This window comes from Emiliania huxleyi, assembly GCF_000372725.1.
Source record: "Emiliania huxleyi CCMP1516 unplaced genomic scaffold EMIHUscaffold_34, whole genome shotgun sequence".
Taxonomy (NCBI): domain Eukaryota; phylum Haptophyta; order Isochrysidales; family Noelaerhabdaceae; genus Emiliania; species Emiliania huxleyi.
The window spans coordinates 150,251-172,709 of NW_005199443.1; the positions used below are offsets into that span (position 1 = coordinate 150,251).

Sequence of the window (22,459 nt, forward strand, 5' to 3'; positions counted from 1 at the left end):
CAGCCTGAAGACGCGGGCGCGATACGGATGAAGGCGCGATACGGGTGTGCTGGCAGTTTGCAGGCGTGCGGGCGTGCGGACCTTGGAAACGGGGGGAGGCCGGCGCGCACGAGCCGCTCGCCCTGCACGCACTCGTGGCGCGCTCCTCGCCGGCCGTCGGCTGGCCTCGCTTCTTTCCCCGCTCACCCGCGCCGCGGCCGGAGCAGCAGGCGGCGCTCTCGCTGGCATCCTTCGCGACTCTCGATCCAGCCGAGGAAGCGCCGCCGGAGGAACCGCCGCCTGCGCCTGCGCCGCCGACTGCCGTCGCCGAGGGCCGTCCCGCCACCACCTCCTGGACGTGCTTCTTGAAGGCCTCGACGCACTCGGCGTGGCCCTTCTCGTTGGCCACCTGCAGCGCCGTCTTGCCGTTCTCAGCGCGCGCCGCCGTGTCTGCGCCCGCCCGCAGCAAGCGCCGCACAACGGCGGGGTGGTTGAAGAGGGCGGCGGCCATCAGCGCGGTTTCGCCGACGCTGTTCTGCAGGATGACCTTCGCGCCGTGCCGGAGCAGCACCTCGACCATCCGCTCGTGGCCTTGGCCGGCGGCGAACATCAGCGCGGTGCTGCCGTCGCTGTCCTGCAGGTTGATCGAAGCGCCACGCTGCAGCAGCGTCGCGGCCAGCAGCTCGTGGCCGTGGTGGGCGGCGTCCATCAGCAGCGTGAGGCCGCTCACGCCGCCTCTCTCGAACGTCGCGTTGACCCGCCCGCCACTGTCGAGCCACGCCGGCACCGCCTCCTCCTCGCCTCGCTCACCTGCCATGACCGCATCGGAGGCTGCCGCCTGCTGCGGCACCTCGACGCCGTTCATTTCTGGGCTCGAGGTGTAGCCCGCCGGCACGCCACCCTCTGTGAGACCGCCGGAAGGCGCCTCGTCAGCCGCCTCGCCATTCGCCTCGCCGGCCGCCGCTGGTGCAGCGCCGCGCGATGAGCATCGCGGCGCGAAGTGAGCGTCGCGGTACGCGCTCAGGTCGACGTCAGTGGCTTTGCGGATGCGCCTCTTTTTCGGCGTCTTCGCGCCGACGGCATGCACGGAGAAGTGGTTCGAGAACGCGCCGGGCACTCGCTGCCACTGCACCTGGACCTCCATCCGTCTGCGGTCGACGTATGTGGCCTTGCCGATCTTCGTCGCGCCGCCGGTGCCAATGGCGATCATACATCCCTTTTTTATGTCCTCCATTTCGATCGAAGCAAAGGCAAAGAGGCGCCGAGGCAAAGGCAAAGAGAGAAAACGCGCCGGCGAGAATTTTTTCGGGGCAGCGGCGCGTGAGTTCAGGACTCACCGCCTTCAAATCCCATCGCCAGGGCTCCGCCGCAGAGCCTCCTATGGTGGCGATGGCGAGGCTCCGCCTGCAGTCGCGTTGGTGCTGCAGCCCGTCACCCCTAGAAAATCTTCCAGATTTTTTGTTCGTGTCGGAGCGAAAAAAAACAATGCGAACAAAAGGGAATTAAAACAGAAAAAATGGACTGAAAACAATAGAGACGGCCCACGTCCGCGAGGCACATACGTGTTGGCCGATCCGATGATGAATGAAGAATATCGAAACAAACAAGCGCAATGGGGAAAAGAAATCCGGCGTTGCCGGGGCGGGGTGCGCGCTGTTGTGCCTCTGGTGCTCGTGCATCGCCCACTCTATCTATTTACATTAGGGGGGCCTCCAAAATATACACGCACTACAAAGTAGCAGCGGCGCTTTTCCAGCTTTTCCACAGGCGTCTTCTTCGCTGTTTGTTCACAGCACGCCACTGCCTAAAATCGCGGCGGCGGCGCCGCTTACGCCGCCGCCGCCCCCCACCTCGCCCGCCGCCCCCCACCTCGCCCACGCCGCCGCCAGCCTCCACCTTCTCCCCACCGCCGCCGCCACCGCTCACGCCGCCGCCGCCCTCCACCTCGCCCGCGCCTCCGCCTCCCTCCACCTCCCCCACACCGCCGCCGCCACCGCTCACGCCGCCGCCGCCCCCCACCTAGTCCACGCCGCCGCCTCCCTAAAAATCCCCGATAGGGGCGCCAACAACAAAACGAGGCCCCGCCGCCCTCCACCTCGCCCACGCCTCCGCCTCCCTCCACCTCCCCCACAAGCGCGCGATGCCTCGTCGTTCTCATCGTTTGCGGCCACCACTCCTGCCTCAAACGGGCCAAACGACTGTCTCGCCATCACCCATCTCGCCTCTCGCGATCGCGTCACGCCTTCCCTTGTGCCGCGAGTAGGCGCGTGAGTGATGGCCCTGCCACCAGGTACACGGCTACACCTCGGGACGCCGTGCTGAGACGGGTAGAGCCGCCCCACGGGAGCGAAAGCCGCCTCGCGCGCCTCAGCCCGCCGGGCCCCTCGGCGGTCAGTGTGGGGTTGATACGGCGGTGATACACCCCTCTGACAGCAGCGCCTCACGGCGTGGGCTGCGAGGTCACTCGGGGTGGCCCAGGGGGCGGCGGGGGAGCATCTCCCGCCGGAGCAGCGGGTGATACTCCCGCTACTCGCTCGAGTTTGAGGTGCGCCGCGCCTCGCCTGTGCTGCCTTCCCGGCTGCCCCAGCCGCCCTCACCGTCCTCATCCCCTCCCCCACCCCCTCCCCCTCAGGCTAGGCCCTCGCCACCGCCGCTGCCGCTGTCTCCGCCACAGCCGCCGCTGTTTCCCTCCCCCCCACCCCCTCCGACGCCGTCGCCTCCGCTGCTCCCGCCACCACCGCCGGCCGCCTCAGCTCTCCCTCGCCCACTTCCCACACACCACCGCCGCCCTCCGCGCGTCCCCGCACGCCGCCTCCGCGCCTCCACGCCCCCACGACGACCTCCCGCCCCGCCCTCCCCGCGTCTCAGACCTTTGGCCGTGCTCCGCTCGGGGCGACTCGGCGCCGCCGTCGCGAGCACGCCGCCCTCGCCCCCGCCACCTTTCCCCCCGCCGCCATCCCCACCGCCGCCGTCGCCGCCGCCCCCGTCACCGCCACCGCCCTCGCCGCCCCCTCCGTTGCCCCCGCCGCCGTCGCCCCCTCCGCCTCCCCCGCCTCCTCCATCGCCTCCGCCGCCGAGCCCTCCGCCACCAAGCCCGCCCCCGCTCTCACCTCCTCCTCCCTCGCCGCCTCCGCCATCGCCGCCGCCTCCCTCTCCGCCGCCGCCCTCACCGCCCCCTCCGTCGCCGCCGCCGCCATCACCGCTGCCGCCATCGCCACCACCTCCCTCGCCACCACCGCCCTCCCCGGCCCCGCCAAGCCCGCGTCCGCCGTCGCCGCCGCCGCCGTCGCCTCCGCCACCATCCCCGCCGCCGCCCAGCCCTCCGCCACCATCACCACCACCGCCCAGCCCTCCGCCCCCAAGCCCGCCCCCGCCATCGCCGCCGCCTCCCTCGCCACCACCGCCCTCGCCGCCATCCCGTCACCACCGCCTCCGAGCCCGCCCCCGCCCTCGCCTCCGCCGTCCTCGCCACCACCCCCGTCTCCGCCACCGCCGAGCCCTCCCCCGCCCTCTCCCCCTCCGCCCTCACCGCCGCCGCCCTCGCCGCCGCCGCCCTCGCCGCCGCCACCGAGCCCGCCGCCACCGTCACCCCCGCCCCCGTCGCCGCCAGCTCCCTCACCGCCACCGCCCAGCCCGCCGCCGCCATCTCCCCCACCGCCCTCACCGCCACGCTGCCAGCGCAGCCGCCGGGCGACGCGACAGCGGCTAGCGGCCGGGAGAGCCTCTCCAGTGCGGGCTGGGGGCGGCGGCGGCACTCTGCGGGTGGCGGGCGAGCTGCTGGCTGGCCGGCGGCGCGTCTCGACTCAAATTATGGGCCGCCTCTCGGGCGTGCGGCCAGGGGCCCGTGTGGCGCGAGGAGAGGGCGGCGCGCTCGGCGCGCTGGCGGCGGTGAAGCCTCTCAGAGTGGGCGCTGGCTGGCCGAGGGCGTCGGGCGGGTGTGGGGCGGCACTCGGGCCGCCGGACGGGCCGTGGTGGCCCGTGTGTGGCGTTCGTGAGGGACTGTTTGGGCGCCCCGGCAGCCTCCCCGCCTGCGTGACCAGGGCCGGTTTGGCAGCGGTTTGGGCTGTGTGTGGGCTGGTCGCGGTACGGGATATAGTGCTTGTTTATGGTCCCACTCACCACTCCCGGCCGACGGGGCCTCGCGGGGCGTCCTCGTTTGCAAATAAAGGCCTCTGCCATCGCTCAGACCGAGAGTCCCAAACCATGTGATCATCCGCGCCGCCGCGCCCGAGAGTAGTCTCAAAGTCTGCCAGATGCGACGTCGTCGGGGAGGGCGTCGTCGCGGGCGCCATCGTCGTCATCCGAGCCCCTACGGCTGTCCAGGGGCACGTCTGGGTGACCAGGGGCGGGGGCCGAGCCGTGAGTGCTCCGCCGGGGGGAGCTTCTGGGTCCATGGGACCGCTGCCGGACCCATCCAAGAGCCTCTCCGGACACGTTCGCTCGACGGCCTAGTTGGCGGCCGATATTCGACGACCAAAGCTCCGGACGCCGCGGCCAAAGATCCGCGCACAGCCCCAGGGCTCGTGGTGAGTGTGGGGTGTGCCTCACGAGGCGGAGAGGCCGCGTGAACTCCCGTAGAAGCTCGCGAAGAGCGGATTTGGAGCGCCGCGCCGGACCTCCGCCGGGGCTCGCCGGGGCCACGGGAGAGGTCAGAAATCGTTTTGGTGGTTAGACTACTAGAGCTCTACAAACCGGCACGGTCCCGTCGAATTTGGTCCCTTGGCCGGCCCTGGGCCGCTCGGCACCGCGCGGGGGTGCCGTTAAGCGACCCTACGGATTTGTCTTGGTCGATTTTGGCCAAAAAGCCCCCAATGATCAATGCCAAAATGTGCGAGGCGGGCGGAATGGTGGTGTGGATGAGGGGAGCCGCATGTACGCATCGTCCGCACACACATGGAAAGCTGCTACGCTTGTCCGTTTGATGCTGCCCCCTGTCCGGCGTCAAACCTCAACGCGTCTCACTACAACAGTACAACACAATGATCGAATCGCACACCGCTCACAAAATGCATCCGTGCCATGCACATCCGCCCGAAGGAGGAGGCCAGAGACGTGTCCACGCCCGAGAGGTGTCCACGGCCAGCGATTATACGCACACTCTGGAGGCATTGTGCGGGCAAACGCCAATCTTTCTCGCGGAGGTACGCGGGCGCATCGATGAAGCCTCGATGCAGTCAGACTCCGCTCAGAAGCCGCCGCTGCTCGAGAGGCGGAGCGTGTTAGCAAGCATTATTCACGGCTAATGACGAGTCACTAGTCTGTCTCTCCTGCTCGAGGGGAGGAGCTTGCTGTACGACTGTAGTGAATTGTTCAGCTGACTTAGTTAAAGTCTCTCCTGCTCGAGGGAAGGAGCTTGCTGTACGACCTTCGCTGCGAGAGGAGCTTCAGTGCGGCGGCGGCCAAGCCTGTCCACAAATAACCCGTGAAGAAACGCTGTTCACAGTCACAGCTCAGAGCGCGGCGGCGGCGGTGCGCCGAGGGCAACCAGCCCTCCGATCACGCTCCCGGCGCCGAGGCCGCCCGAGCCGGTGTCTGCGAGCAGCTCGGCCGACTTGGCGAGCATTGCTCCGAGCGTCCACACAAGCTCCACCTTGCAGCAGTCCACCATCGGTGAGTCTGGAACTGGGCAAGGCGCCGAGGCCCACACGCCGCTCCACCTTCTCGATCTTGTTGGTCATCGTGATGCTGGTGTCGCCCTCAAAGCCAAGCGCCTGGTCCACACTCCGTCAGGTCATAGCGTAGCTCGTTGGCACTAGGCTGATCCACACTCCGTCAACTCGTAGCGATTGGCACTGCCCTCGCCCTCGAAGCCGGCCGCCTCGACCGGAGCAGCCAACGGCTATCTCGGCCCATCTCGGCCCATCTCGGCTGATCTCGCCTTGAGCAGAGCCGCCACGTACGCCACGTCGCCGCAATAGTTGTTCGACTTTGCGGCATCCTGCGTGTTTGCGAACCGCGTCGCCGTCTCCTCCGCACTGAGCCGGCAGAGGGACTCGCCTACATCTCGGACGACCTCGGACGATCTCGAGTGATCTCCGCCCGCACTGAGCCAGCAGAGGGAGCTGGCCAGCGGCGGCGATGTCGTTGTAGCTCATCGCGACGGAGCCAAACTGGCGCGGCTGCCCGTCCAGCAGCCCGATGGCGGCGGTGCGGTCGTACATGTACGAGAAGCCGTAGAAGCGGTCCGCGAGCTTCGGCTGGGGGGAGACATGGCAACCCGGTTACTTATCTCACAGCGAGACTAATCCACTAGTTCGACACCCACCTGGCCCGCGGCGAAGGGTTGCGGGAAGAGCCGACCCATCACTCGCAGGCAGCGCGCCCAGTCGGCGTCGCCGACCAGCGACTTGCCGCCGTGCTCGAGGGAGGCCCCGCGGGGAAGGCACGGGTGCCTAAGGAGCAGAACTACGATCTTGGGAGGCACGAGTGGCTGGGTGTCCACGAGGCGAGGGCCAGCACTATTGGCAACATCTCGGCTACACCGCGGCTATCTCTCGGCTATCTCTCGCCGGAATGGCTCCGGCTTGTCCTCGGCTCGCCGCGAGACTAGGCTGTCGAGGGCTTTCCGCCGCGCCTGCGACGAGGGCTCGAAGCTAATAGCAGGAGGGGTCGGGGCGGGGGAAGGACCGAGGCGTGAAGAGCAGGTTTGAAGAGGATGTGCGAAGAGCAGGTGTGGAGAGGAGGTGTGAAGAGGGGTGTGAAGATGCATCCGAGTCCAGCCCAGAGCCAATCCGGTCTAGGCTCGCGGCTGCAGTATGAGTTTCTGGTTGAGAAGCGCTGGTTCAAGGCCGCGCCTCGTCGAGTCCGTAGCCGAGGTGCGACTTGACGTACAGCGAGTGCTGCCGCGCGCCTTAGATTTAATTCACTTTACGTCAACTTGGTTCAACTTGGTTGATGTTGAGCGAGTGATGCCGCGCGCCAAACGTCAACAGCTGAGACTCGTCCGGGTTGGGGACTGGCTCCGAGGTGGCGAAGACGACCTGGACCGACCCGCCGCCGAGGTCGATGGTGCCGACGGCGGGCGTCTTGGCGGGCGGGTAGAGGGCGCCGAGCAGGTAGTTGACCGTCACCCAGCCATACAGGCCCTCGTCCTCTCCTCCGAGCAGCGTCGCCCACTCGCACCGGAAGCGGAAGCCAGACTTGCCGAGCTCGTCGCACACCGACGCGAGGATCGCGTCCTTGGCGCCCTCCCCAACCAGCCGCAGGCCCGCCGTCGCCATCAAGAATACGGGCGTCGCCGGCACCGCCGCCGCCGGCACCTTCTCCTTGGCATAGGCGAGGAGCGGGCGGAGCGAGGCGCCGGCCTGCTCCGGCTCGCCCTTGAAGGAGGAGAGGCCGGGCTTGATCTTGAGCAGGTCGTCGGCGATCAGGTCGAAGGAGTCCTTCGACCCTCCGCCGCCGATCTTCCACGAGTAGACATGCACCCGCGTGCCGGAGGAGCCGGCGTCGAAGACGAGGCCGTGGCGGAGCTCGCCCGGGCCCGCGGCGTCCTGCGCCGAGCAGAGCTGCAGCAGCAGCCACGAGAGCAGCCGCCTCCCTCTTGCCCGGGGCATGCGCCTCCTGTCCTCGAGCCCACAGCGCCTCGGCAGCGAGTTTTAGAGGGGTTCTCGGCGCCGTGAATGTGTCGTCGTGCTCTTGGCCTCTTGAGCACTTGTTCAGGTGTGTGTTCTTTTTGCTTGGCCGGCCCTCATGACGGGGTAGGTAGGGTAGGTCTGGGCCCTCCCGTCGGGTTTTTCCCTCTCTTCAAGCTGGAAATCACGGCGTGTGTGCGCGTGCGCTTGTTGGATTAATGCGGCTGTTTTATGTGGGTATGGTGTCGCCTTCGATCGGTATCCTAGTGAGCCGGAAGTCTGGTGGCACTTTCACGCTCAATGGACAGCGGCCCCACCTCCCAGCCTCGAGGTGTCCACATGTGTATAGAGTCGGCCGAGTCCCCGAGATCACCCGAGATCACCTTTGAGGCGTGCGGCGCGTCGCCGTTTTTTGCCTTGTTGTGCGCAGAGCGTGCGCGAGCCAGTAGACTCGCACCGGCCCAGATAGTCGGCTGAGCTCGCCATAGTACTGCTATCGCACCCGCGCTCTACAACGATGGTCGGTGGCCTGCACATCGCGCTTTGTGTCCTCGCCATCGGCCCCCGCCCGAGATGTTTTCGTCCTTCTCGCCGTCGGCCGAGGCGCACCGCCTGGTCTTCCACCACCGTCTCAACCTCACCGTCACTCCCGTGGAGCACACGGCCTCCTCTCGTCGATTCGCCGACTGCTCCGCCGGCGTCCAGGACCCAAGCCGCAAGGTCTGCTGCAGCGCTGCGTGGGACATCGAAAACATTGCGAACGCGAAGACTTCTGACAAAAGATCAATGCGCACATTTTTTCGTTGCGTGTGGTGGTAACGGCGTGCAGTGCGTGCTTGAACGCGTTGCTTCTTCGTCTCGGTCGATGAAGCATTGGGGGCGCCAGGGCGGGAGCCACGCTAACGAGGGAAGAATCTGGGAGGGGAAGAACTTGCGGCGCAACCCGCGACCGCGCTCCACACACCCTCTCCACACGCGCGCTCTCCCTACTCTTACACACTCTCACAAGACTACTTATTCTGTGCCTCGGCTACACCACAACGCGCTGACACAACACTAAGATATCGGAGTGTATCATGTGTACACTGGGGGACGAGTTAATGCGCGGTTGGGGGGGTCTGAAAAGGGGAGCTCCCTCTCCCCCCACCCCGAGGACCTCTGCCCAAGCTGTTGGTATAGAAGTCTAGAGGGCCTCAGGGGCTGTAGAGCCACACCTAGGAGAGGGGGTAGCTCACACCTTGTGGGCCGCACTGACCCTTCTCCCACGTGCCCTTGCCCGCCCCTCTGACCGCCGCCCGAGAGGCCCGACTTTAAGGGGCTGGTGAGAGCCCCCACCGTTGCGCCCTCACCTCACGCTGATATATCCTTTGGGAATGCCCATGGACTCTAGGGACCTGGGGGCAGCTTTGCCCGCGGGTGCCATGCTAGGCTATGGTAGCCATTCTACCAGATTCTCCGGAGAGGCCGCAAAAGCGGCCAAGGCGGCCTCCACTCAAGGATCGTTGGGATTTTCTGGTGACTCAGGAAGGATGGGTCTGCGCCAAATAAAAATCGGTTCCGTGCTGCCCGCCCCCGGCTACGCCTGGCACAATTTATTAGAAGTCGGGGCTTCATCTTCCGCCCGAGAGAAAAATCCCTCTTGTCTCTCAGCCCACTTGCCCATAGCCGCCGAGACGGCGCGCTCTGCTGACTCTCATCTAGCACCCTCTTGGGGCCTCTCCTGACCGCTGTGGGCCTCTCCAGACCTCCTCTTGCCTATGGGAGTACCCCTCCCAGTCTACTTCCTAGGGCACAGGCACAGGTTTGCATAATGCAAGCTCTTTCTCAAGGGCTACAGTGCAGAGAAGAAATGCGCATTAACTCGACCCGGGGTGTGTCGCGCGCTCCCGCCTGACGGCGGAAGCAGGCGCGACACATGTGCTGCAAATCTTCGGGCACCCTGCTCGCCCGCAGCGCGGGGGTTTCTAATGATGATAGCTACTCTCTTTAGCTTACCTAGTGTCACTTATAAGACTCGGACACTCCCCAGGGAGGCGAGGTGGGAACCACCTATCTGAAGAAGACGGTCGGGTCCTTCGAAAAGCGGCGCAAGCTGTGCATCGAGGCCAAGGGGGGGCGCATTAAGTATTAAAAAGCGTTGTATAGTACCTCTCTTGTCGTAAAAAGTCGCTCGCGCGCGTGCCCTCTACGGCTGGTGGCGCGCGAAAATAAAATTAATTCGACTTGCGCCGTTCGGCCGCCTTGTGGCGGGTGCAAGTCCTCCAAGAACGGCGCGCGCCGTAGAGGGCGCGGGCGAGCGAATGACATCAAGTGTCCGAGTCTGGGGTTGTAGTACGGACCCCGGGCTACAACTCTCTAGTCGGATGTGCGGCGTCAAACGCGATTTTGCGCCCTCCACGGCGCCCGGAGTGCGCCTTGGCTCGTGCAGCAGACGGGCGCGAGCCGCCTTGCAATTCCCAGAAGTCGGCGCGCCGTAGAGGGCGCGGGCGAGCGAATGACATCAAGTGTCCGAGTCTGGGGTTGTAGTACGGACCCCGGGCTACAACTCTCTAGTCGAATGTGCGGCGTCAAACGCGATTTTGCGCCCTCCACGGCGCCCGGAGTGCGCCTTGGCTCGTGCAGCAGACGGGCGCGAGCCGCCTTGCAATTCCCAGAAGTCGGCGCGCCGTAGAGGGCGCGGGCGAGCGAATGACATCAAGTGTCCGAGTCTGGGGTTGTAGTACGGACCCCGGGCTACAACTCTCTAGTCGGATGTGCGGCGTCAAACGCGATTTTGCGCCCTCCACGGCGCCCGACATGCGCCTTGGCTCGTGCAGCAGACGGGCGCGAGCCGCCTTGCAATTCCCAGAAGTCGGCGCGCCGTAGAGGGCGCGGGCGAGCGAATGACATCAAGTGTCCGAGTCTGGGGTTGTAGTACGGACCCCGGGCTACAACTCTCTAGTCGGATGTGCGGCGTCAAACGCGATTTTGCGCCCTCCACGGCGCCCGGAGTGCGCCTTGGCTCGTGCAGCCGACGTGCTCAAAATCGGCTAAGTCGGGCCGATTTTGTGCTCGCGCGCTGCGCGCCGTAGAGGGCGCGGGCGAGCGAATGACATCAAGTGTCCGAGTCTGGGGTTGTACTACGGACCCCGGGCTACAACTCTCTAGTCGGATGTGCGGCGTCAAACGCGATTTTGCGCCCCCCACGGCGCCCGACGTGCGCCTTTGCTCGCACAGCAGACGGGGCGCGAGCCGGCAAATCGCACCAATCTCGCTGAATCTCGCCGCCTCAGGCTCTAGAGGTGGTAATACCGGCCTTCCTGGCGAGGCATGACATGCCCCTGCTGGCATGTCAAGCAAGAGCTCGCGAGTCGAGGTTGTTCTCGCGCCACACCACCCTGCCACCGCTGCCACCGAAGGCGTCACGGTGCTCCGAGACGGTCACTTTGCCTCGTTTTTTCAAAGCTGCACCACGCCCCACGGCCCGATGCGCATAAGCTCTAGCTCATGGTGGCTGGAGATCAGGTCTGCTAGGCCAGCCTGGTGCCAGAGATTAGGCCAAAAGCCCGCGCTGCGGGCGAGCAGGGCGCGCCAAAAATTTGCAACACACTGGGGGACGAGTTAATGCGCGGTTGGGGGGGTCTGAAAAGGGGAGCTCCCTCTCCCCCCACCCCGAGGACCTCTGCCCAAGCTGTTGGTATAGAAGTCTAGAGGGCCTCAGGGGCTGTAGAGCCACACCTAGGAGAGGGGGTAGCTCACACCTTGTGGGCCGCACTGACCCTTCTCCCACGTGCCCTTGCCCGCCCCTCTGACCGCCGCCCGAGAGGCCCGACTTTAAGGGGCTGGTAAGAGCCCCCACCGTTGCGCCCTCACCTCACGCTGATATATCCTTTGGGAATGCCCATGGACTCTAGGGACCTGGGGGCAGCTTTGCCCGCGGGTGCCATGCTAGGCTATGGTAGCCATTCTACCAGATTCTCCGCTGCAGCGCTGCGTGCGGGGCTGTGCGGCGGACGCGGCTGCTCCGGTCGGCCCGGCGGGCCACGCCAGTGCTGCGTGCCCGCTATCTTGCGCTCGGGTCGGGTGTGCGAATCACGGACGGACGTGGCGTGCATCCTGCGGGCCAGCAGCAACTACATCCGAGGCGACGGCGTTGAGCATCACGGCAGCAGTGGCGCTGCCCTCGCCGCAGCTGTTGCAGAGTCTACGCTGCCCGACAGCCTCGCACCAATGCAGCTGCATCCTCGACTGCCGCCCATCCGAGTTCCCGTGGAGCACACGGCCTCCTCTCGTCGATTCGCCGACTGCTCCGCCGGCGTCCAGGAACTAAGTGTCTGCTGCAGCGCTTCGTGCGGGCTGTGCGGCGGACGCGGCTGCTCCGGTCGCCCCGGCGGGCCGCGCAAGTGCTGCGTGCCCGCTATCTTGCGCTCGGGTCGGGTGTGCGAATCACGGACGGACGTGGCCTGCATCCTGCGGGGCAGCAACTACATCCGAGGCGACGGCGTTGAGCATCACGGCAGCAATGGCGCTGTCCTCGCCGCAGAGCACCGAGCCTGCCCGGCGATGAGCACCGACAATCGGGGCCACCCCGCGTTGCACGCCGGCGACCGACCGCTCGGCGAGACGGAGATCGTGCTCGCGTACTGCAGCGCGTCGCTGGCCTGGCTGATGGGGACGCTCGACAAGCTCGCGCAAGTGGGCGCGAACGTGACCAGGGTGAACGTCGTCGCCAAGTGCGGCAAGAAGCCACGTGCGCGCCCGCCGGCGGCCCCGAGCCCACCGGAGCCCGTGCGCGCCGCGCGCCCCGCCGGCTACCGACGCGCCCGCGCCTTCCCGTCTCTATGCGTGGGCAGGCGCAAGCGAGTTGCCGCGACACGCGACCGTCGAGACGGTGGAGAACGTGGGGCGCAACGACCACACGTTCGCGCGGTTCCTGGCGGCGCGCTACTGCACGCTCCCCGCGTCGATACTCTTCCTGAAGGACACGTCGATGGGGTACGAGAACGGCGAGGAGACGGTTTTGGCGCCCATCGGGGTCACCCGCCTCGCGCAGGGCCTCTCGGCGTCGCGCGACGGCTTCGCGTGCGGTTCGCACCTAGCGGGCATGCTCGGGGCGAGGGCGTCGCGTCTGTGGCACGTGGCCGTCGAGGCGGACGAGTTCCAAATGGACGACTACCACGTGCAGCACGACCAGAACCCGAAGACGCGGCGCGCCAACGTCGACGCTTTCCGCGCGGCGCAGCGCCCGCTGCGCCAGTTCTCGCGCGCTGTCTTCTCCCCCGTGACCCACGCCCGCGTCGACGCTGCGCGGCACGCGGTGCGGCTCGTGTGCTACGGCGGCACTTTCGCGGCCACCGCGACCGCCGTGCGGCGCACCCCGCGCTCCGACTGGATCGCGCTGCGGGACGCGCTCACGCGCGGCGACAACATCGAGGAGGGGCACTTCGCGGAGCGGCTGTGGGCGGTGCTGCTCTCGCCGTCGCCCTCGAAGTCGGTGGTGTCGGCGGTGCTGGCGGGCGGGGGCAGCCACTACAGTAACTGTTCCTCTCCAAGTGCGACACGGCGGTGCTGCCCCCCGTGCCCGATGATCTCTCGGAGACGGAACCCGACCTCGCGGCCTCGTCACAAGCCGACGCGCCGCACGTGGCAGACGGCTGCGCCGGGACCGCCGCCTCGGCGCTCGCCACCTCGGCGCCCGCCGCCTCGCAGGCATCGGCAGCGGCGGCGGCGACCGCCGCCGCCTTGGTGGCGGCGGCGACGGCGAGGGCGGCGGCGGCGGCGGCGGCGGCGGGGTCGGGCGCTCGCGTGCTCGTGCACGTCGGCCCTCACAAGACGGGCAGCTCACACCTGCAGTTCCAGCTCGTGAAGCGCGCGGTCCCGCTGCACCAGCACGGCTGGCACGCGTGGGCGCCCGGCAGCGACATGAAGGGGATGAGCAGCATCGCCCTCGCGCTGCGCGCGAGCTGCGCGGGCCTGCCCACATTTGCGGACCACAGGGGGGGCACGCTCGCCACCGCCGACACGCTAAGGGCCTTCGAGGCAGAGATGCGGCGCGTCTCCAAGAGCCCCGTCGCGCCCAACGCCATCCTGTCGTCCGAGACCTTCGACTCAATCGACGCGTGCGGCGTCGCAAAGTTGCACGCCACGCTCGCTCCGCTCTTTAGCGAGGTGACCGCGCTGTACGTCTACCGCGGCGCGCGTGCCGACCACGCTGTGTCCACGTACCACGAGGCCTTTCAGGACTGCGTGGGCGGGCCCAACTTCAACAAGCCGCTCCGCACGAGCGGATGCCCCGCCCCCGGCTTGTCGAAGTGGGCGGCCGAGCTGCTGGGTCCCGCGCCGGAGGCGGAGCGCGCCCTCGAGCTGCGCGCCCTCGATCCGAGCGCCACTGTGGGCGCGCTCTCTTCGGCGGGGTTTGGCGTGCGCGGCATCTCGTACGAGGGCGTCCAGCGCGACGGCCTCGACTTGACGGACGCCTTCGCCGAGCTCATGGGCGTGCCGCGGCACGTCCTCGCGTCCGAGCAGAAGTACGCGGGCACGCGCCTAGAGGTTAACCGCCGCCCCGACGGCTACGCGCGCCACTCGCAGATGCTCTCGGCGTGGCTGTACCACCTCCCCCAGCAGCTCAAATGCCAGCCACCCGCGCAGCAGCGGCGCGCGCCGCGCACGCTGCCCAGCGTGCGGGAGCTCGACGCGCTGCTCGTCGACGCGCCCTACACGTGCACCGACCTCGCGCCCCTCAACGACGCCTTCCTGCGCCGCGACGCCGCGCTGATGCGCGGACCGTTTGGGAGGAGGCTCGTGCACGCCGCGCCCGCGAACGCATCCGAGGGCGCGGCGCCGCACACGGCGCAGTATTGCGAGATCGACCTCGAGCGCTACGCCGCGGACGCGGCGCGCCGCGGGGCCGTGCTCGCGAGCCTGCGCGCGCACGGCTACGAGTGCGTGGGGGCACTCGCTTAGCCGGCTCAGAGAACGCGTGTGCGTCGCTCGCGTGAATAGAGTCCGCAACGCGTGGCAGGCGCGCGGCGATGCGCGGCGGGCGGTGTGGCGTGGCACGTGCATGGACCACGGAGGGGTGAAACGTACGGTAGGCGCGTCTCTCTAGACTAGGGTGCCCACAGGACCCAAAAAAAGAAAGAAAAAAAGAAATGGGCCGCTCCCGATCGCAGCACTTCGTGTTCGAGATATTGAGAGTGTGACTAGGAGGGTGGGACGCTGGGGATTCTCAAAGGTATACCCTTGGAATGGCCGGATCCAGCCTTAAATTTACGAGATCGCGCGCGCTTCGCGCACAGCACCGCCTGTTCTCCGCGGCTGAGTGACGACGCGTGCCGTGTGCCAGCAGAATTGGGCGCGCGCGGCGCGACGGCGCCCGCGTGCTCGCGCCACGAGCTCTGGGCGCAAAGACCAAAGTTGCATGCACTGCTTACGACGATCCGACGGCGACGCCGCCTCCCCCCCCCACCAACCAGTTTGCGCGGCAGGTAGCGGGGCCAGTTCGAGGCTGAGGGCGTGGGCGTGCGCCTAGACACGGAAGACAGCGTACTTCCGAGAGTCGGCCAGCGGCGCGGTTTTTCTTGTTTGACTTGGCGATTTGAGGGACCGGGCATCCCGACTCGCTCCAGCTCCAGCTCTCCAGCTCCTGCTCCTCGCTCCTCGCTCGGTGAGCTGTCGCCCACCAGCGCGCGGCGACCGCGCGCACACCGTGCCCGCCGGCTCGCCGCCCTCCTCACCACCCGTCGGCGCTGTCCGCAGGCATGTGAGTCAGAACGGCGACCGCGCAGCGCGCACGGGTGTCTTGCTCGCCACCACCCTCTCGCCCCCGCTCCGTGACCGCCGCCGCCCGCGCCACCGCCGCCGCCAACACCGCCTCGCGCCTCGCGCCTCGCTCTCGCCGCCCCCGCCGCCCGCCCTCGACCTCGCGACGGCGTCCTTCTGGGGATCTGCGGGTGGCTTGCCCGCCTCGCCGCCGCCCCCACAGCGTGACCGCTTCCGCCGCCCCCACAGCGTGACCGCTTCCGCTCGATCGGTGAGCCGTCGCCCACCACGCGCGCTCTCACGGCGACCGCGGGCCGCTCATCGCCTCCGCCACGTCGCAGGTGTTTGATCTGGGCAGGAAGCGGCGCTGGTGACGGCAACCGGCAGCCACGTGCACGGAGTGCTAAGCGAGGTGCCTGTGTCCAAGTCTGAGTAGCCCGTGGCCGTGAGTGGCGTCAGGGGCAGTGTTCTGTGACTGTGTCCTGTGCGTGCTGTTCAGTGTGAGTCGGTGCAGCGGTGGGCCTGCTGCCGCTGCCACACGTGAGAGCCGCTGTCCGTGCCCCAGCACGTTGCGCGGAGAGGCTACAGGGCGCCCACCCACGAGTGCTCGGGTGGGCGCGCCGCGGCTGTGCGAGTAGTAGCGCAGCAGCCGCGGCGCACAGCCGGGGGCACGGCCCGCCGCGCAGCGCTCGCCACGCCGAGTTTTCGTTTTCTTTTTTGTTTTTATACGTGCGTGTATTTCTTGAGATCCACACGCTGTTCAAAATATGCGCGCGTCTTCTGAGACACGCGCTGTTCACAGTATGCACGGCGCGTCTTTTGAGACAGCAACGCCAATCGGAGATGCCGCGAGCAATTCGGGATGCGCGGAGCAACTAATATAGACTCGCGCATCTTAGGATGCTCGAGCATACCGAGGACAGCGAGCGTCTAAGTAGGAGGCCTACTAGACGCACTCTAATCCAGAGACGCATTCGGTAAACAAAGATGGGGGGGTCGCCCCCCCAGACGCACATCTCGCTTCCAGGGGGAGGGGGGCGCCCTTCTGCTCACACCACATGCTAGGGGGGGGGTCCGACCCCCCCCAGAGGCTTCACCACATGCTAGGGGGGGGGGGGGTCCCGACCCCCCCAGCGCCTTCACCACATGCTGGGGGGGGGGGGGGGCGAGGACCCTCGTGGTCAGACTCTCCGGGCCCTTGATTTTACGCCTCACAGTATTTTTATACAATACTCAGGTCCCGCTAGCAAGTCATGAACAGGGTAAGGGAGGGAGGGAGAGCAAACAACTGGGAAGTTCACAGCTGAGCTTACCCAGAGAACTCCGTTCTCACCCACAAGCGAGCGCTAGTGAACGCCCAGGGAACCGATATGCCATCCCCAACCGCCCGAGCGCCCGAGGTGGGCGCTCGGAGGCCGGAGGCATGAGAAGGCCGACATGCGCGCGGGGCGCACGAGCGGCGGAGCGAGAGCGGGCTCGCGTATGGAGTGGTGTGTGTGTGTGTGTGTGTGTGTGTGTGTGTGTGTGTGTGTGTGTGGCACGCGCGCGGATCTCCATGCGTCCGTGCGCGTGTGTGACGAGGGAGCTAGCTCGTCGGCTCGCCGGGCTCCGCTGTGTCAGCAGCGCCGCGGCGGCGCTCCCACGACGGTGGAAGCGCCTGGTAGGATCCGTCCAGGAGCCAGCCGAGCAGCTCGTAGGCCTCGGGCGACGGCAGCACCGACGGGTCCATGTAGTGGAGCTCGCGCGTCCGGCCATTCTGAGACCAGCCGCCGAGCCAGTTGCCCCTAAAGCGGGGCACTCGGATGGCCTCCGCGGCGCTCGAGCCGCCAGAGCGCAGCGAGTGGCCGAGGTAGACGAAGCCGGCCGGAGCCCGCACGCCCTCCTCGTCGAGCGTCTCGCTCACCCAGCCCGCCATGTGGCGCGTCAGCGGCCGCCGCTCGCCGGGCAGCTGGAAGAGCCACTCAGGCGCCGCCCCGAGCGCCGCCCGGGCGGCGAGGTAGGCCCTGCCTAGCTCCCCGAGCTGAAGGTGAACTCTCTTGTCAGCGCCCTGAGGTTCCATCATCCAGAACGCGCGCAGCGAATTCCTCTGGGTTTCCCGAAGGAAAATCCGCCGAAGATTGCGTTGCCGACCTTCTCGGAGGATAACAAGGATTTGATGAGGTCGTGGTTCCAGCGCGAGATCAAGTACTTCGTGTGGCCAGAGCCTTGAGGGCCAGCGCGCGTCGTAGTAGTGGTGATGGTAATGGTGGTGCTGGTAATCGTAGCTCGTGTTTCTTTTGCTCCACGGTTTGGTTCCCCCAGAAAAAAATGTTCCTGTTACGAAAAAGGGAGCTACCCGCTCCGGCGACACTAGGGACTCGGGCCTGATCCCGCACAAAACATCTCCACACTCTCTCCTCTCCTATGACACGACTCTCCGACCTTGGGCCGGGGCGATGCGTGCCGATGCGCGCCGACCCTCTCCGCGTCCTGTTTCCGAGCCACAATCGCTCCACCCACGTCCTGACGCCGCCGACGGAGACGTGCGGCACTCCCCTCTCGCCCACCGCCGGCCACCGCCCCGCCCCTCGGCCGTACGAGACGCCGCTCACCATGAGCCGGCGGCCCGCCGCCGCTTTGCGCGCGCGGGCGCGCGGGTCACGCTGCCAAACGTGGTAGAAGAGGAGCGCCTTGCCCGCGCCGGGTGCGCCGACGACGGCGCAATGGCCCGGCCCTGCAAATGGGCTGGCGGAGGCATTTCGCGACGTGCGGAGGATCGGGGCGCCGCGCTTGACGTACGGTCCTACGTGCACAACATGCATGTTGAATACACACGCATCGGGGGCGGGAATGCGGTCTCGTGCAGCGTATGCAGAGCTCCGCGTGAAGACGAGAGATACGGGATGCATCGAAGAAAGCGAAATATCTGTCCGAACACGGCTGAATACAGGTCCTCTCGACCGCTACTCGGAGTACAAGGATCCGTGTTCCACTTCTAGGCAAACGGCCGGCGAGGGACGTTGCGCGCGCGACGCCGACCTACGTGAAGAATACACCAACATGAGGGCGGGAGTACGGTATTGTGCAAGAGAATTCAGAGCGCTGTGTGAGAACGAGCGACAGAGATACAGTGAGTGCAGCCGAAGAACAAATACGGTTCGGATACGGCTGAATGCGTGTCCTCTCGAGTGCTAGCTGCAGTACAAGAACGCGTCTTCTGCTTCTAGGGCCGCCGACTGCGTACTTGGGCCCATTAAAGGCGTTGGCGGAGTAGAATAGGAAGTAGTAGTGCGGCGCGCTCGAGGTGTCGAGCACAAGCCAAGGAGCCTGCAGCCGAGATACAGTCGAGATGCAGCCGAGATGCAGCCGAGATGGAGACATCGAGCACGAGTGAGGAAACCTCCACTAGCGGCCCCTCCCAGCCGGCCGGGTCGTTGGACAGCAGCGGCTTGGGCGCGCCCTCGAGGCCCAGGCCGTCGGCGCGCAGCCGCTGAAGAAAGATGGTGGTGCGAGCGCCGCGCGCGTTGGAGTCATCCTTCCACAGCAAGTGCGGGGTCGCGTCGTCTCCCCTCCGGTCGATAAACACGTGCGGGTCGATCGCGCCGTCCGGGCGGCACAACAGCGGCTGACCTAGTACCATACCTCCCAAAGGATCGAACCCAATGTGGGTTCAGTCCCGTGGGTGGTGTGGTATGGACAGGCAGCGGCGCGCCCAGCGCGTCGGCAAACGGCCCCGTCGGAAGGTTCGACGCGCTGGCGGCGACGCCGATGCAGAGTGTGCCGTCGCGCCGCCTCGGGAGTGCACGGGATGCAGGGCGGTGATTCGCCGGGCACAAGGCCCCGCTCACAGCGTGCGGCGGGCGTGTCAGCTCACGGGCTCCTCGCCCCGCGCTTCGAAAACGGCGCGGCGTGACGGCGCCGAACTCGAACACCGTCTCAGTGGGTCTGAACTGTATTTGGTTCATTGTGGAGGCGCGCGATTCTGTCGATTTAGATTCTGTCGATTTAAAGCACACCTCGCCGTGTAGAAGAGGAGCAGCCGGCCTGCGCCGTGCATGCACCAAGGTCGGGGTGTGAGGAGAAGGGCTACGGACACCAATACGGCAGAATGCGGCTGCAACAGAGTGTCGGAGTGCACGGATCCGTGTTTCCGCATCTAGGGCCCGCATGGCCGCGGACGCGGTGGAGCTCGGGCGCCCAGTAGTCGTCCTCGGTCCACGCAGACGCGCCGCCCGGCCATGAGGCGCGGCCAACGTGAGTGAGCCGCTGCCTTGCGGGCGCATCGTCCCGCGCCGTGCGAGGGCGCCACCAGCTCGCGCCGCGCATTGCCCACCCGACAAATCGCCACGACCCATCCGCCCGCTGGTAGCGATGGATGGGAAATGCGTGGCCCGCGTAACCTCCGCTGGAGTAGACGGTGAGTGACGAGTCGGTGGCGAACGGAGCAGGGTCGGGCGTGCTGAAGCGGAGCAGCGGGTTCGTGGGTGGCCTGCATATCTGTATGCGGCGAAACAGAGAATGATTGGTGTGGGAGGACGCCGCCGTCGCCTAGACTCGCCTGCTGTTGGAGAGTGTGAACTCAAACCTACATCCTGACCGTAGCCTGACCGTCCTTGTGTAACCGTCTCATGTTTGGTTTGGTCCTGCCGCGCACATTGTCATCGACTTGTATCCGACTTGGTGGCTGTGGTGATGTCTCTGGGCCGGCGCGGGGCCCCCCGGAGGCACCGTGCGCCGCGCCGCAGTGCGGAAACGGGGCTCCGGCTCTATGAGTCTCTATGAGCACCGACTTCCCGATTAAGTACGGTTAAGTAGAGGGCAGATTTGGAGAGATCTCGAGGAGTACATACAGATAGACCCTCCAACCATCAGCAAACTCCGACCTGATCGGTCGTACTGACCGCCGACAGATCACTCCAGACAGCAGACAGGCCGACGTCTGCACGCGGCCGGCCGGGCGAGAGGCTTGACACGATCCGACCCTGCGACCCTGACGCTGCTGCTCTAGCTATCAGCCATGCACTGCTGACTGCTGCCACAATGTGCGACCTGTGCTGGCCCACTTGGCGGCCTTCCCGGTCAGTGGTGAGGCGCAGTTCAGAGCTGTCGATGGCGCGATGCCGCACTGGTCCCACATTGGTGACACGAGACCACCAAGTTTGCCGGTCCAAGAGAGAGGCACCGGCGCTGTCCTGAGAAGGTGCGTGGTCCCTCTTGACTGCCCATGCGCGCGAGGCTGTGTAGGCATAGCCTCGAGAGTGCCAGCAGCCAATCCGAGGTGACGCGCATTGCGCCAGAAGCGTGCACGCAGCTGGAAGGACACCTTCCTACTGGCCGTACGATCAGGTCGTCACTGAATGCTTGATACTAAGGCCGCGAGCTATGCAGGTGATCAATTGTGCATCATGGCACGGTCAGCTGCGCCGACAGGCTGTCGCAAGGCGTGATAGCATGGCCGCAAGTACGCCGAATTCCCCATGAAAACAAGTAAAAAATGGCGAAAAAAAGAAAAAACTCCAAAAAATCGGCGCCTGCGGCGGGCCATGGGACCCCATCTCCCCCCCGCATGGACACCCTCTGGGGCCCCCGCGCCGGCCCAGAGGGGGGGGGGGTCTTGCTTGCTCCACACCGAGCGCCATCGGTCCGGACCGGTGCTCCCACAGAGGGTAGGCCTGCACAAGGTCTGAGCCGCGGGCGCTCGGCGCCAAGTGCAGTGTCACGCTCGCACGCGAAGGGGACACAATGGGAAACCCTCGTTTCCTATGAACTCGGTCCCCCAACGGAAGAGGCCTCTCTCCTATTGGAACAATCCAACATCAGATTTGCCTCGTGCGTCCCTTTTTGAGACGCAAAGCTATTTTCTTTTGGATCCTGTGGGCACCCTATCTAGACGGCGGCTTGGCCGGTGCGGAAAGAGTCAGCGCAACTCTCAGCTTACGCTTCTCATATACTGTACCGCGCGGTGCAACTACCAGTTCAACTAGCTTTAGTACCATTCAACTTCCTGGGATCGCCCGCTGGGATCCCAAATGCAAATCATCTGCCCTAAGCGGTCGGCAACAGAACGGCTACTCCATGCGTACGGCAGCCCACCAGCGTGCCGAGCAAGCCGTTGCTATTTTTTGCGATCTTACAGGCGGCCGCCGCGGCGAGCGCTTCCGCATCATCAGGCGGTTGGCCGAGCACCGCCGCCCACAAGCGTTCGGTAAAGTGGCCCTCCTCGATGTTGTCGCCGCGTGAGAGCGAAGCGCTGAGCTCATTCCAAAAGGAGCGCGGCACTTTCGACGCTGCACTGCGCGACGCTGCGAAAACACCTCCGTAGCAAACAGGCCAAATCGGCGCCGCCTCCAGCTGAGCAACCCCGGGCCACCGGAATGCGCGAAGCCATTCGCGCATGGAAGCGAAGCGAGACTTGAAATCTGAGCGACTTTTTATGTATTTCCGCATTGTCAGAGTTAGCAGATCCCGCGACGAATGCCAGGCGGAGAGCTGTCCCCACGGCTGCTGACCGCACGCAAATCCGGCGCTCGCTGCCAGGCCCACGACCTTGGTCAAACTCCTTGAAGACTGCGGAGACAATGGGGGAGTGTTGGAGAGTGTGAACTCAAACCTACTTCCTGACCGTAGCCTGACCGTCCTTGTGTAACCGTCTCATGTTTGGTTTGCCCTGCCGCGCACATTGTCATCGACTTGTATCCGACTTGGTGGTTGTGGTGATGTAGCGATGGTGTGGGTCTCTAGTGACCTATACAGCTCCTCCGTGTTCCGTCTCCTGACACGCCTCAAAAGAATGTGACACTAAAAGAAGTTCTTTTACAACAAAAGGCGGTCGCACAGCACGATTCGCGCGATACGCCCGCGCACGCCCGCGCACGCCCGCGCACCGCCCGCGCACCGCCCGCGCACCGCCCGCGCACCGCCCGCGCACCGCCCGCGCACCGCCCGCGCACCGCCCGCGCACCGCCCGCGCACCGCCCGCGCACCGCCCGCGCACCGCCCGCGCACCGCCCGCGCACCGCCCGCGCACCGCCCGCGCACCGCCCGCGCACCGCCCGCGCACCGCCCGCGCACCGCCCGCGCACCGCCCGCGCACCGCCCGCGCACCGCCCGCGCACCGCCCGCGCACCGCCCGCGCACCGCCCGCGCACCGCCCGCGCACCGTCCGCGCACCGCCCGCGCACCGCCCGCGC

At 66.5% G+C, this 22,459-nt stretch overlaps 3 protein-coding genes across 3 annotated transcripts in view; all 3 read right to left on the reverse strand.

Annotated features, from left to right (window-relative positions):
* Positions 1–1,189, reverse strand: part of EMIHUDRAFT_207950 (hypothetical protein) — a gene marked incomplete at both ends in the record, with an annotated part of 5,164 nt that extends 3,975 nt beyond the window's left edge. The window contains one exon of the mRNA XM_005773296.1: positions 1,010–1,189. Coding sequence (XP_005773353.1) covers positions 1,010–1,189 — 180 coding nt within the window. The remainder of the gene's footprint in view (positions 1–1,009) is intronic.
* Positions 1,190–4,922: 3,733 nt separating this feature from the next.
* Positions 4,923–7,568, reverse strand: EMIHUDRAFT_435744 (hypothetical protein). The gene is made up of 9 exons (XM_005773297.1): positions 6,899–7,568; positions 6,774–6,829; positions 6,489–6,553; positions 6,245–6,371; positions 6,047–6,176; positions 5,858–5,976; positions 5,637–5,690; positions 5,455–5,569; positions 4,923–5,384 (listed from the first exon to the last, which is right to left on the reverse strand). Exons 1-9 carry the CDS (start codon positions 7,530–7,532, stop codon positions 5,299–5,301), a joined length of 1,386 nt encoding a protein of 461 aa, XP_005773354.1. The 5' UTR covers positions 7,533–7,568; the 3' UTR covers positions 4,923–5,298.
* Positions 7,569–16,496: 8,928 nt separating this feature from the next.
* On the reverse strand, positions 16,497–19,816 carry EMIHUDRAFT_450854 (hypothetical protein). Its single transcript, XM_005773298.1, has 8 exons — positions 19,286–19,816; positions 18,982–19,061; positions 18,670–18,899; positions 18,507–18,596; positions 18,275–18,308; positions 17,932–18,072; positions 17,748–17,856; positions 16,497–17,337 (listed from the first exon to the last, which is right to left on the reverse strand). The coding sequence occupies exons 1-8, from the start codon at positions 19,423–19,425 to the stop codon at positions 17,298–17,300; spliced, it is 864 nt and encodes a 287-aa protein (XP_005773355.1). The 5' UTR covers positions 19,426–19,816; the 3' UTR covers positions 16,497–17,297.
* Positions 19,817–22,459: the final 2,643 nt, after the last annotated feature.